The sequence below is a fragment of the Seriola lalandi genome, unplaced genomic scaffold, assembly GCF_002814215.2.
Source record: "Seriola lalandi dorsalis isolate HSWRI2012SDOR001 ecotype SW California unplaced genomic scaffold, Sedor1 jcf7180002054568, whole genome shotgun sequence".
In the NCBI taxonomy this organism is placed as follows: Eukaryota; Metazoa; Chordata; class Actinopteri; order Carangiformes; family Carangidae; genus Seriola; species Seriola lalandi.
Window position 1 is genome coordinate 1,290,163 of NW_019525121.1, and position 14,579 is coordinate 1,304,741.

Below are 14,579 nucleotides of genomic sequence, written 5' to 3' on the forward strand. Positions count from 1 at the left end.
ATCTGTGGATTTAGGCAGTCTCTGTTTCTTCTGTCTCTTCATGTAATCCCACACTGACTCCATGATGTTGAGCTCAGAGCTCTGTGGAGGCCAGACCATCTGTTGCAGGACTCCCTGTTCTTCTCATCTCTGAAGATGGTTCTTTATGAGTCTAGCTTTGTGTTTTGGGTTGTTTTCATGCTGCAGAACAAATTTGGGACCGATCAGACGTCTCCCTGATGGTATTGTGTGATGGATAAAAATCTAAACATCTAATATTCCTAAACCTCTTGCACAGTACTCTACATACAAGTCTGCATTTTTTCAAGAGAAGTGGCCTTTACTCGCCATTCTTTTACCAAATTGTATTGTTCATATATTAAATTGAGACAATACATTTGTTCCTCTCATGAGTTTTAAGGGCATGGGCGGACCAGTGTGACTGGCCATGATGGTTTACCTAGGTGAAGTTTACCAAGGGTAGTCGAAGCAAAATGTAATATTTTATAATGTAGGACTATATTTGCTAAGCATGCACGTTCCCTTTCTATCAACCTGTAAAACCAAAATCAATACTAGATTTAGAATTCTAGTTGGTTATAAATCATGAGATTTTATAAATCTTCTCTGTAAATCATAAAGAGATCATTGCTGGAGAGACGAGTCAAGCTGCAGCCTGCTGTTCACCCACGTTGACACAAACCACATCTCATCTCTGTCTGTAAACTCATGCTGCATATCTTTGCTAGTGTTTTGCATGTGTGAGGGATGCCTGGCAGGTGAACAGGCTAAGCCGCATTCTGTACATTGTGCACATGGTGTTGTGGTTTGTTATGTGGCTCATGATCTGCGTGGCTCACCATTTTCCTCTCAGGCTATTTAAGAGAGGAGAAAATAAAGAACACGAAATCATTGGTTACAAAAAGGCATATCAACTAAATCAGTCACTTGGCAAAGTGATTGCTGACCACAGGCGTGACCCAGTGATTCATCTCAGGATGTGGTGTATCTCTTCTTGTTCATTGTGCTGTGTCTAAAGCTTTATAGCTCTGCTCTGTTCGCTGTCTCATTGGCTCACTCCTTATATATCTCTCAGTGGTTTTTCTCTTCAGATCCCCAGGGTGTGTCACATAACTGCACTTCCCTATCTACTCTCTGCCTGTGGCCACTTTCAAGTGTGCAGTCGTTCTTTTTTTTTTTTTTTAACTGTCTCACACTGAATCGTCACTGTTGTGGTGTAAAATATACAATATTAGACAGGTTTTCTGAACGCGCCAAAACATTTTTAGCTCAAAACACAGTTCCAGCACTCATGCAGTTTGTATTCAGTCTTGGTTCCGTCGGTTTAACAGGCACCAGCAGTTCTCCGCACAGCAGAACACCAGGACTGTCATGTAATAGTCACTGGTATTCTGCTGTTGCGCTGTCTTGCTCGTGTTTTTCTAATAATTACATGCAATTAGATATCACTGTCTCAGAATGTAGAAACAGCAGCCTTTCATTCCTAGTTTATACCCAGTCATTTTCTTTAAACAACATCTAAATCTAGTAGCAGAAGTCATCAACTCTCATTGCCTCATTGTGAGCTGTGAGCTTTTACCACGTCTGTTTCTGACTTTGCTTCTTTCAGGTGCAGATACAGAATAAGAAGATTGATTTGAGCCACGTGACCTCCAAGTGTGGCTCTCTAGACAACATCCATCATCGGCCAGGTAACCTTCGGTCTAAACTCATTCGGGGGGAACTGAGGGGTAACACCGGCAGTGGCAGTGTGGAATAAAGGATAGCGATGCCTGCTTATGACCAAAAGGTCACCAGTGCAATCCTTTACCTTCGGATATGAATTCATGTGGTAGGGATGTCCAGCACTCTTTAACAGTGCTTAGAGCAAGTTCAGACTGAGGTTACAGTGCCACAATTTCCAGTTGAGAAATGTGTGTAAGGGTAGGAAAAAACTGAGAATACAATGAGCCGAGCAGACCGCTGGCCCTCATTTATTTTCTCTAAGAAGTAGTGAATCTTGGCAAGAAGCACAGTAGGCCAGAAGCCAAAGGCAGGCAAGTAGTGTGGAAAGCACCCAAATGAACTATGACCTGCAAGGCATAGAAAATCACAGCTTGGCAACCAGTCACACTTGACACCCATCTGGTAGTCTAACATGACTCAAGGACCTCATTTGTGTCCATCATTAACATGGGATCTGTACCGGGATATTTTACTTGGTTGAAAAAAAAAAATCCATTGTAATCCAAGTTAAATGCGACACTGTGATCAGATCTCAGCCAGGTATAAACGCAGTCCATTAACTTTGACCACATTCCTAAGTAAAAATCAGCCTAGGAAGTTGACAGGTCACCAAACTCCACTTCTTCCTGCTAGCTCAAGGTGCCTGGCCGAGTAATAGTGTCACCTTACAAGTCCTCCCTCTCAAAAAAACAATTTCAAATTGAATTCGCTTGCATTTTGACATGTGATCGCAGTGAAGGCAGAATGGAGATACTGACAACGCATATGAATACCAGGTGCAGATGCATGTTCATGGATCAGCTGTCATTATCCAGATAATGTAACCAGATACAGATCACATTTTAATACCAAGGATAAATGAGGCCAAGGAATCCCACAGGTGGTTGTTCTTAGACTTGTTTACCTGTACATGTCAGACACTGAGTGCGAAGGCAAGGCATAAGATTTAATGCACTGTGGCTGATTGTAAACTGACAATAAAGTGTAATTTAATCCAATCTAAATAATAAATGTAAGCTGCCATTTATATTCATCCCTTGAAGCAACACAGCAGTCAAATGAAGCTCCAGTACTGATCTGGACCATGGTCAATTTACAAAATAAAATACTGGAAGACACAATAAACTGCATTTGGATTGACAGCTCGATGGATCCGTCCACAGGTGGCGGAATGTGGGAGGTGTTGTGGTTTCTGGCAGTCTTGCCATGTTCTGTTTGTTTCTACCCTGCGTGTGAATGTGGATGTGAAGCACAATGTTGATCAGCTAAATTGGGTCAAACCTGGGACCCACCTGGAACCCCTCATTCAAATCACTGATTGTAAAAGAACCAACAAAAATCACGTACACTGTTGATGACTTACTTCAGTCCTCAGATATTCATCAGGCAGGGAAGGACTGAGGACAATGTTTTCTCACTCACATTTTATCATCCAGTTCAAGACTTTCTGAAGGGTAATTCGTCATTCATCATCACTGAAATACAACAAACCAAAGATTAGCAGTGAGAGAGAGCATGTTTGCTCTGGATGGGATCAAATGATGCAGAGGTAAAACTGGTCAAGGACACAGAGTAAGCCTAAAGCAAGATATAGTACATAGCTTGTTAGGATGACATTGGTTTTGGGAAGTCACTGTTAAGTTTTAAGTTTTTTAAGCTTTGATCGCCTCAAATTAAATTATATTTACATCCACTGTGCTGAGGTTGTGGCAAGACTCTCAGTGGTAGATCTCCCAATACCTTTGCAATTGTATCCAAATCCTTATGATCAGACAACTACAGGTAAAAATAAGTATATGTACATTTTTAATTCAGATGAACCAAATACACTGCAGACCTGTTTTTAATACAGTGCTGAAAAGATTTCAGATACTATGTTTATAGTGTGTGTATCTAAGACAGGTTTCCAGAGTACTTGCTGTTTCGCTGTGAGGTGTGGAATCATTTTCCACTCCCACATGATTTTGTGGTGAATGCTTCGGGTCCTGCAGCCCCATCTGCTGGCCCCTTCCTGATTGAGCCTTTATTTTACTACCTTTATTTATTGAGGGTTCGCTGGAAACGCATGGTCAGCATTGCACATTCCTTTTCCCCATAAACCCTCCAAAAACCTCCAGACCAGGGTTTGTAGAAAAAAACTTAAGTCACTTGAGTCAATATTTCTGTATAGTTTTTACATTTTCTCTACTTCTTCCCAGGGGGCGGTAACGTGCGTATAGAGAGTGTGAAGTTGGACTTCAAAGACAAGGCCCAAGCCAAGGTGGGTTCCCTGGATAATGCTCACCACACTCCTGGTGGAGGCCGTGTCATGGTGAGTGTCAGCTCCATGCCCTCAAACCATGATTTAAAGGAAAACATCACGTTTTTGAGAGATTGTCTTACTAGTCAATATAGGTATATGCTTTATGACGACACATACAGCACATGCATAATAAATAACATTTTCTCTGTAAGTCATGGTGTGTAGACTTTTCAGTTGTCATTATATTTTACAAGTTACTTAAACAGTGAAAACAACATAGAGAGAAAAGTCACCCTAGTCCATGAATAGTTCTGTAATCTTAAATGATATGTAGCATAGCCATAGTTTTACTCAGGGAGGCTAAAATGGATTAAGTTTCAATCTAATTATATAATATACATTACACACACACACACACACACACACACACACACACACACACACATACATATATATATATATATATATATATATATATATATGTGTGTGTATATATATATATATAAATGTGTTTCCAACAGGCCAATCTTTCAAAAACTTGTTTTCCTTTATCTGCCTTTGAGGGTATCAGTAAAGGTATAGTATACGCCTCTACCATTAAATTATGTAGAAGTTAATTCAAACATCCTAAATTATGCTTATTTTTTGCAGTTGTTCTAAAGCTGACTCACAATGATAATTATAAATATTTTTAAATGCCTTCTTCCCCATACACTTTTCCCATCACACCACCTACATTTAATAGATTGAGAGCCACAGGCTGGCATTTCGCGACCAAGCCAAGGCCCGAGTGGACCATGGAGCTGACATCGTCATCCAGTCGCCAGGCCTGTCTGGTTCTGTGTCTCCCCACCGCCACCGGGACAGCCACCTCTCCTCCTCCGGCAGTCTCAACATGATGGAGTCGCCGCAGTTAGCAACCCTGGCTGAGGATGTCACTGCGGCTCTGGCTAAGCAGGGTTTGTGAACACTGGATCTGTGGGTTCATCCTCTGCACCACAGACATCCTCAGCCTGATTCCCTCAAACTCTCTTTCTCTCTTTCTGCCCACTCCTGCCACCTAGAGGCCAACTTCAGCTAAACCACAGCCTCTGAACATCTCCACTCCAAGATCCATTTCTCAACTTTAAGTAGGGACTCAAGTTAGGAGCTACGGTACTTTGGTCCTCTTTATTTTGATCCTGAATATGTGTTATATCAGATTCATTATGTTGGCCTCTCTCTTTAAATTATGTTGCATAGAATAGTTCAGTCTGAGCACTCACTGGTCATAGATAAGATTAAGTTTGTAAGGACCAGGTATTGGCTTGACTGGCCCTGGATCAGTGTTTTGAAGAAGCTATTGCCTTTTTCTACATAAAATAAGAAGTAATGTGGCCAGCACACCATGCAGCACATGTTGTTCTTGCTCAGTAAACGTGCATGGACGCCAAACCACCTAACAAACCAAGCATCCTTACTGCAAGTCATTCTTGTCATCAAATATATAATATGATATATTTAACAAATATATATAGAAACATGTATAAAAATACAAGTTCTTCGCCATCTAAATGTCCTCAGAACATTTTAAAAGGAAGTGACAATATGGCTATAAAATATACCTGTAAAATTGCATTATTGCAAGAACTAGGTCTATGTTATGACAAGCATGTATTGATTCAAATATTAAAAGAGGCTATTTTGTAATTTAAAAAAAAAAAGGATTTTAGTAAGTTATTTCCTCAATTATTGGATAAAAATTAAACAAGTTCATGTTTTGTAGTTATTAGTTGTTTACAGTGTAATGCTTGGTGACAGTGTCAGACAGCTGATTTGGTGTTGCTAAGGAATGCATCTCAGTCCTGTTGACGAGCATCATACACTTGTACCTGCTCAGTAGTTCAATATAGAAGCCTGTTTATACTTCAGAACAATATTAAAAACTGGAGTTCGTTCCACAAACATCCATCCAAAAAGGAAACAGCTCAAAGTATATTGTCTTTTCAGCTTACATGATTGAACAATACAGACGTTTCTCCGCTAACAGACTGATGTTGCACTAATTGGGACTGTCTGCTGTCTGCACCACAGAAGAAGTCGCTACCGTTTGCAACCTGAGATTTAGCAGAGGAGCAGCTACTCTGAAATGTGTGTGTGTGTGTGTGCGTTTGGTGCAGAGCCCATGTTGTTTTACCACGGATGCTACCGTATCTGGATGTTATGTTGCAATATGTGAGAGAAGAAATGGGAAATGCTTTTTTTGAAAAATCCATTAAAAAGACACTTGATGAAGAAAAATAAAACGACTGAAGGAACTCAGTCAACTCAACTGTTACATCTGTTAGGAAAGTGTTTGGTCGATCTAGTTTCTTTTTCAGACACCATCTGTGGTATATCTTGCCTCCTGCCTAAATACTGCCCTCACCTGCGACTGTTTGTTTGCTTCTGTGTTTTTTCTGCATTCCCCATCTCTGTGTGCCCCCTCCCCGCCTCCACCCTACAGCAACTGTAAATGTATTTAAAAGGTCAAGTAGATGTACGCAGTTTTTCTCTTGTTGATATGACACCAATTACAATAATTAATGACAATAAAAAGGACAAAAACTGATGCTGGAGTACTGTGTGTTTTTGGATGACAAGACATAGAGTTAAAGCAGGAGTTTGACATTTGGGGAAATCGTTTCCTTTTTCTTTTTTTTTTTTTGAGAGAAACAGCTGGCCTGGCTCTGTCCAGAGGTTACAACAGTCACCTACAAGCACCATTTGTTTAAACCCATACAAACACGTATAAAAATGACAAGTTGTGTGCTAAGCTAATTGCCATCCAGCTGTAGCTTCATGCTGCCTTTTTTCCAGCTGCCTTTTTTCCAAAAGTGTAACTATTCCTTTAACACGCTTCTGGGTGTATTCATTATGCAAATGACTTTCATCAAATAAATAGTCCGACATTCAGGAATAAAATGGGAGTTAGTGAAAATTTTATTGTGAAATGGCAGAGGAAACAATAAGTTAAGACTTAGGGATGGGTTGGGTGAGGAGTGGATTCATTTTGACGGCCAGTCCTGGGCCAGACCAGTCACTTCACTGGCAGATAGAGAGCCAGCCAGACAGTAAAGTGACAGGAGGGGATAATGATTATCCCACCTTCCCCTCCATCACTGTTCCACTGTGAAGACCAGTGACGTAAAAAAAAAAGAAAGGAAAAAAACCCAATGAGACGGGAGGACTAGAGTGAAGATGCGTAAAGAAATATCTCATGGGAAACCGGGATGGCTTCCTGAACAGCAGGAAGAGTAAGAGGAGGAGAGGAAAAAAAAGCACCAGTTGGACATTAGAGAAAAAAAAAAAGTTTAGAACGAAACAAAAGGTTTCAGGAAATGACATCTCATAGTCCTTTGTTCCCCCCTGCTTCCTCAGGAAACAGTGAGTGGATGTCGTGACACCATGGGGTCTGCACATATACGATGGTCACCACTGCAGTGGCAGGGTCCTTACACAGACATGATGTGCTTGACAAAGGCTGTGGATGAAGACCAGGGCAGGACAGAGAGAGGACAGAAGAAAAGGAAAAATTAGTGAGTGAGGAGAAGTATCTAATAATAAAATAACTGAAAGATTTGTTAGAATTGAAAGTTCAAATGAGTAGAGCTATAAATGACATGAAACATCTGCAATATTAACCACAGCACAATAAAATGTCTTCAGCAAGGTTTATGCACGATACATAATCTATAGTATATTAATTTATTTAGAATATCTTTGGAAAGCGGTTTAAGTATGCGTTTAAAGGGTCACTGCAGCAATTTAGTCTCACACTTCTACAAAAATGGGGGAATCACAAGAGACAGATTCAAAAAGAATCGTCAAAATCCAAGCGGCACAGGTCAAAATATCCCGACTTTTTGTCCCGAGTATGGGCCATTTTCCAGTAATGCTCAAGCCTACATTTCCCATAATGCAGTTAAATAGCATATTTTCTTATGATGACATAATCAGGGTTATTTTTTCAAATTGTGTACAACTCCCCAACCAGAGAGACAAGGGGAAGTGATGAGTACTCTTCAACTAAACTGATGAAGTGTAAAATTGGTGGATTTCCCATTTAAAATGATATAAAAACATGAACATACTATATATTTATCATATAAACTAATACAGTGTTGAATATAACAAAGTGTTACATAAGCATCCATCATAATATTGTAACTTGTGGCTCACCCTCGTAGTTGACACCGCCGCTCTCGTCCTCCTGTCCTGCCATGAGGGCATCGATCTCAGCCTCAGTCATCTTCTCTCCTGTAGGGGGAGGCAGAGGACAACCAGCATTAATAACACACAGTGACACACACACACACACACACACACACAAACACACCACGGATGCAGCCTGACTCACCCAGTGTTGACAGGACAATACGCAGCTCAGCACCCATCACTGTGCCGTTGCCCTCCTTGTCAAAGACGCGCAGACCCTCAACGTAGTCCTCGTATCCTGCCTTGTTTGGGCTGTTGATGATGGTCTGGAGCATGGGCAGGAAACCCTCGAACTCTACTCTCTTGTGAGCCATGTCTGTGTGAGGGGAGACAGAAATGAAAGTTAGTTGCTTCCAGAGGCGAACACGGCCGGCAGGTCTGAGACAACAAGCACCACGTGGACAAAATCCTTGTCTACGCATTTCAACAACAATATTGCTTCACCAGGTTATACTTTTCTCTGGGTGACAAAATGACATATTTGGACAGATGCATGTTTTATTTAGTGCTTTATTTTTCACATGTGATCTGTTCTGTTCTGATATTTTGCAGACGTTTGTGAAACGTGCGGCAGTGGCTCTGTCAGCAGTGATTAAGTGTTAAGCAGGGTTACAATTTCAACCACTAGCTGGCAGCACATGCAGGATTTTCAACCTGTTGGTATTTACTCGAAATATGTTGTTTATTCAAAGGTGGAGATTTTAGTTTATTTCTGAGACATTTTTGTGACGGATCTGTTCCACATGTCCTCTCAATGACACATTTTTCGGCTGATCTGACTGAACATGACTGATTCCAGCCTCAAAAGCAGTTACTGATTATTTGTTGTTGCATTGTATGTACCAAAAACCAGTCATCACACCATGAACACCAGTGATAAATGTAAATAAAAAAAAATTATAAAAATATAAATTTTAAAGTGCTGCTAGAAATGACTGGTACGCTGCAGATCATGGTGATATTAATACAAAAATCAGCAAAAATAATTATTATATTGAGACTAGGACTAGAGGTAGTACTGTATCTTGTATGACCTGTAGTCTGTTGTAGCATTTCAGTGCCAGGAAGATAAAAAATTTGCACTTTTTTAATAAGAATTATTTTGCATCAAATCATCAAATTTAAATGTAATGAATTGTTCTCAACATCCAAAAGCTTTAAATCTACCAAAACCACATCACCACACATATTTTGACCAAAAGATTTCTCTCACCATCAGCGGAGGGGTTTCCCAGCAGCTTGGTCACCTCCTTGTTGGTGGGGTTCTGTCCCAGAGCGCGCATTATGTCGGCGATCTGGTTGTAAGCCACCTTGTTGTCACCCACCCTGTCGAACAGACCAAAGGCCTCCTTGTAGTCTGTTGAGTGGAAGGAAAAGACGATGTCATCACCTTAATGAATCCGATAGTTCTGTCATTTTTATCAAGAGAATTGCGTTTTGTTTTGTGTGTGTAGGAGCTGCTCAACAGTGAGTTTATATTGACTAAACTAAACCGTGTGAAGCCTTCACAGGATGGTATTTACAGTGCGATATTTCAATTATATTCCTTAAGGGACTTAAAACTGTTCAACTGTGATAGTATATTATCCCCTGTGGTGATTCCTACCGAAAGTGATATTTCCTTTAGAAACATAAAATTAACTTATTCAGTGTGAACATTTGAATTACAATAATATTTGTTTGTCATTATACTAATGTACTGCACCATAGTTCATTTAGACCCAACAATGGAACTAACAGTGAGCCTATTTAGTAGTAAAGCAGTGTTTCACATTTCATTGCATGAATTTAGCAATAACCTTATTTGCATGCTTTCTTGTTATTAATGCATCTTTCATTTCATTTACATTCCTGTATAGTCATATAATAATGTCTGTGATTTTCAATGTCAAGGTTTAATAAGTTCATTAAAATCTTTTGAAGTACAGTATAATAATCTGTGGAGGTCACTAGTTGAAAATCTCCTGTGGAGACAAAAATAAACTTTCTACATTTTGAATGTATTTGAGTTAAAAGCAGGCAGAGATGGTAGTTGTATATATAGATAACATCTCCACTTTCAAAATGGATTTTGAATAAATTTTATACTAATAAAAAAACAGCTTTGTTTCATACTACATATCTATGCATTTTCTATTGTATGTATGAAATGTTTTTTGGTTTTTGTTTTCCTGTAGCTGTTGTTTGCCTGCCAGCAGGTGGAGGCAGCTCCTCTACAAACCTACAAGGGAAACTTGTCTATAACATCTCTATAAGTTGAGGTATTACAGGCTGAACATACTGACTCCTGCCAGGCTCCGTCAACCTTCATACTATTTCTATCTCAGCCGTCTCCTTCTCTCTCTCTCTCTCTCTCTCTCTCTCTCTCTCTCTCTCTCCCTCAGCAGGGCTGTGGGATCTTTTAAAAGACCACCTTGGAATTGATAAACATAGCTGAGAATATGAGCCCCTTCCTTTTAAAGGCAAGGCCCTCTGTGGGTGAGCTGAGTAAATGTAGGGAATGCTGACTGCAGCGTAACACGCAGGCGGCCACACAACAGGTCTGGTCAGAAGGGACCGATAGCATGCAGGTGTTTCTCTATGTCAAACTCATTTCATTTTTTTTGTATACTGTCCTTCTGTAATCCATGAAATTAGCTTCTTTTTCTTATTATTTTCATTATTATTATTGAGCTGCTGCTGCAAAAAAAAAAAAAAAAAAAAGTAGTCTCTTGGCACATAATTTGATATCACTGATATAGTGACAGAGAGTCTAATGTTACCAGCAAAGTGCCAATAAACAATCTTAATAAGTGAAGTTAATATTAGGACATGGGGATTGGTTGAATTCATTTGTGATGCTCTGCCCACCAGTAATCAGTGAATCTAACAGAAAATGTTAAAACTAAAATGTAGCCCTCTGCATCACTGGTCTTTTCCTTTATTACTTTAAGATGAAACAAGCTAATATTCTGTATTTGTTTTACCTGCTCTGGTAGAAAGTGATAATCAGTACATTCAGCTGGTGTTTGTTTCAAATGAAAGCCTGCAGATGTTCAGCCCGCAGCCCATATTCAACTTTTTTACACAAAGTTGCATGGACAGCAGCTGACCACAACCGGATGCGTATACTTTTCAGTTCATTTTTAATATTAGCTACGGTTAGAGCCAAGACATAATCATTCTGTTTAAAAGGCCAGTGTGTTGTAGATGCTGTCTTTTTGATGCAGCATTCAAGATTTTATTTGATTTTTTTAAGATTTTTAATGCCATTGTAAAAGTTTAATCCTCTGTACGCTTGAATGAGTCCTTAGCTTCACAGAGCCTTTATCGGATTTCACAAGCCATCTGATATTCCCGAGGAATGTCAAAACACAAATGACAGAGGTGACCATCTGTCGTGAACACATCAAGACCCACTACGAAGTCTGTTGCAGGTTGGCATCATCATTCATCTTTGAGGGAAGGCCACAGTTCTCTTCATAGGTTCACTATCAAACCTCTCAGTTTCTGGCATATTGATTTATTATATGGGTGCCTTTTCTCATTTTCCACAACTGTGGGCCAAGAGATACTCATGAGAAAGATGAGCTGATGAGTGTCATGTGTTGCAAAGGTAAAATGAGGTTTACTTACCCTCAATCTGGTCTGGACTGAATTCCACCTACAAGCCAATACAAAGCAGCCATGTTAGTATAAAACATAATCACTGTCACTCATTGTACATGAATAGGCATTTTCCATTTAATCTAGACTAATCAATCAGGTCTAAACTAGGATTAAACTTGTCTCTTTGCCAAAATTAGCTTCACATGATGGCATCCGATCTGTGGAGGTCCATCTTTAGCTACATTAACATGTCCACATTTGGTGTCATCCTGCATTGCCATCAAACATCAGTCACCACTCTGTTAGTCCAATCCAGAGAGCTGGGGGCGTGGTCTGACTCATGGTGAGCTATCCATGGTTCTGGTCATTCTCCTCTGTCCTCTGCACAGCTCTGACTGTGGTCCTTCAAACCTGCAGCGGTTCTCACTAACTGACTATTAACTGTGCATCCACTCACAGATGTTTAGTAGAAATGTGTCCACTAAATGTGAAGATTGATATGCATTGAATAAAAAAAAAATGTATTTATTAATTTTCTTAATTAAACAATATTTTGACCTCATCCATCAGCATCATCTGTTTTTCTTGGATATGATGTATGCATACTGTGGCTGTAGCTGTCCTTTACATAAGTTGAGTCCCATAATCAAAGTAGTGACAGCAGTCCTCTGTTCCTCTCTCTTCCTTCAATTGTATGATATAAGAAGGGGAAAAAAACACCTTGTTTTTGCCTGGGGATCCCTCAAGAACCGCTTTTTGATTTTGGGAACCATTGCAGTGTAGGTCTAGTTCTATCATACAACTCTGAGTGTAAAAGTCAAATCTCAACTCTTACTGAACAACCATCATCCTATCGCCATCCCTCCCCACAGCAGACCAGATCATGCTCTGACTGTCATTATACCTTGACGGCGGACAGGTCGACAGCGGGAGCTGCAGGAGCAGGGGCTGGCGCGGCTGCAGGTGCAGGTGCGGGTGCTGGTGCAGGTTCGGCCTTCTTGGCGGGAGCCTTAGCGTCCTTCTTGGGTGCCATTTCAGCAGGTAGTAGAACTACTTTGTTCCTGAAGTACAGACAATTCCCGGTTCGGGTGACAACACAAGGAGTGTAGCACAGAGTGGAGGGGACTCGAAGCAAGAAATCACCGTCTGGGCGTATATATATGAGGCTATTTTTCCTCTTGACCCCCGTCAACGCTGACCCCGTGTGAGGATTGGATAGCTGGTGGGAGGGGTGTGTTTGTGTGTGATTGCTGGTGGGGGGGTCCTCTCTAAACATGGACCACAGGGCTGCGGGCCAGAAAGTGTTTATTTATGCCTTATATCGATAATCAAAAACGAAAACATTGGAAACGGTGTGAAAGGTTACATAAGTCAGGGGCCATGCGATTTCACAAGTGCGCAGTTCCACTATTACGCGCAGCGTTGCGCATCATTACGCACAATCTGGACCCATTCTCGTCTATTTGAGGATGATTTAGTGCAATAGTATTTGACGATGTTAAAAAAAAAAAAAAAAAGACTAACGTTGAGCCTGTTTTACTGTCTGTATAATCTCATGGATAAATAATACGACTATTAAAGCCTGAATGGAGCTTTGGCAAGAGAGAAAGCTTTTAACTGTAAAGTGAGGAGCACTTCCAATGTGGAGTTGCATAACATCTTACTCAGTGGTAAACATCAGCTTGTGTCAGGTACAAAATAATGTTTCAGTGAATGGTCAGAAATAAGACACTGGAGATAAGGCGAGGAGGGTTTCCCAGAAAAGAAAAGGCCGTTCATGGTCATATGCCCTGAGCACTGTACCAGTATATATCTGGGATGTGTTTGATGGGAGCTTACCCTCAACTCATTTCACTCACATTGTAGTTTGATGACCTTATCTGCCTTATCCTTTGAGCCAGGTATTCAGGCGCCAAGTCTCACATTAACAGTGTTTATGGGTGATGGTTAAGTCAGGATATCAACATATGTGTTTATCATTATCAGTTTTTATACTCACATCATTTTACCATAACATCTCTGATGTGAGTATAACTCATCTCTGACTGCAATTCTGATGGACTCATCAGAAGTTCCATCTAACGCTGTGTAGTCAAGCATTGCACCATACTTTATTTTAAATTCTAGCATAGATCCCAGAGTTCCCAGAGACACAATCAGCCTACATCATCAGGCTGAAAATATGTATAGAAATGTGGATAAAATGATGCACAGTAGATCTAGGATGTCTGATGTAATGGTGCTGCCATAAAAACATGGCATATTTAGTTGAATATTTTATTCCGTATGAACATCATCAAGGCTTGAGTGAAGTGCCGAAAATCAAGCCATTAAGAATATAAATGAGTTAGTGTCAAACAGTGTGGTAAACTGAAAAAGAAATAAATGCAAGTGGAGGGAAAAAACATGTAGACCGCACTGATCAAACTAGTTGAAATTAGTACTGGAGAAATTTTCAAAGGACCAGGCTATGAGACAGATGGTGGACGTGGTGTCTTTCAGATCTAAGAGCAAGCCATTGTTTATTTCTAGTCACTACAGTGTGTGTTGGGTAGAGCAGCACCTGTGTTCAATTTGGGGCTCGGTGTTGGTGAGCGGTCACGATGTGACGTAAAAGCGCTGGAGATTTAGTGGAGGTTTCAGCTGCTGATGCCAGTAACCCAGATAAGACTAAGAGTGCAAATTCTGTCTTCTTAATTCTTGTCTATATCTGTCTCCCAGTGCCAGCGGTGCTGCCCCGCCCACACCACCATGACAGGACTTGGTGATGACGGAGCTGCATAAATTC

The 14,579-nt window shown here is 40.4% G+C and overlaps 2 protein-coding genes across 5 annotated transcripts in view; one reads left to right on the forward strand and one right to left on the reverse strand.

The window, feature by feature from the left end:
- map2 (microtubule-associated protein 2) overlaps window positions 1-6,557 on the forward strand; it is a 95,826-nt gene extending 89,269 nt beyond the window's left edge. For 3 of the 4 annotated variants that reach the window (XM_087176743.1, XM_087176740.1, XM_087176742.1), the window contains 3 exons: window positions 1,610-1,691; window positions 3,924-4,036; window positions 4,713-6,557. In XM_087176743.1, coding sequence (XP_087032869.1) covers window positions 1,610-1,691; window positions 3,924-4,036; window positions 4,713-4,934 — 417 coding nt within the window. In that variant the 3' untranslated portion in view covers window positions 4,935-6,557. The remainder of the gene's footprint in view (window positions 1-1,609; window positions 1,692-3,923; window positions 4,037-4,712) is intronic. The other variant, XM_087176741.1, reaches the window with a different exon arrangement.
- A 348-nt stretch (window positions 6,558-6,905) lies between these two features.
- On the reverse strand, window positions 6,906-12,931 carry myl1 (myosin, light chain 1, alkali; skeletal, fast). Its single transcript, XM_023416664.2, has 6 exons — window positions 12,696-12,931; window positions 11,819-11,846; window positions 9,417-9,560; window positions 8,346-8,519; window positions 8,168-8,245; window positions 6,906-7,469 (listed from the first exon to the last, which is right to left on the reverse strand). The coding sequence occupies exons 1-6, from the start codon at window positions 12,822-12,824 to the stop codon at window positions 7,441-7,443; spliced, it is 582 nt and encodes a 193-aa protein (XP_023272432.1). The 5' UTR covers window positions 12,825-12,931; the 3' UTR covers window positions 6,906-7,440.
- Window positions 12,932-14,579: the final 1,648 nt, after the last annotated feature.

What these genes read in the sequence shown, in the direction of transcription:
- myl1 (XM_023416664.2), bottom strand. Translation starts at nt 12,824, where the DNA reads ATGGCACCCAAGAAGGACGCTAAGGCTCCCGCCAAGAAGGCCGAACCT. An exon ending in GGGAAACCCCTCCGCTGATG is followed by an intron (nt 8,520 to 9,416) that starts GTGAGAGAAATC and finishes CCCCTCACACAG; the next exon opens with ACATGGCTCACAAGAGAGTA. An exon ending in CGGCGGTGTCAACTACGAGG is followed by an intron (nt 7,470 to 8,167) that starts GTGAGCCACAAG and finishes CTTCATCCACAG; the next exon opens with CCTTTGTCAAGCACATCATG.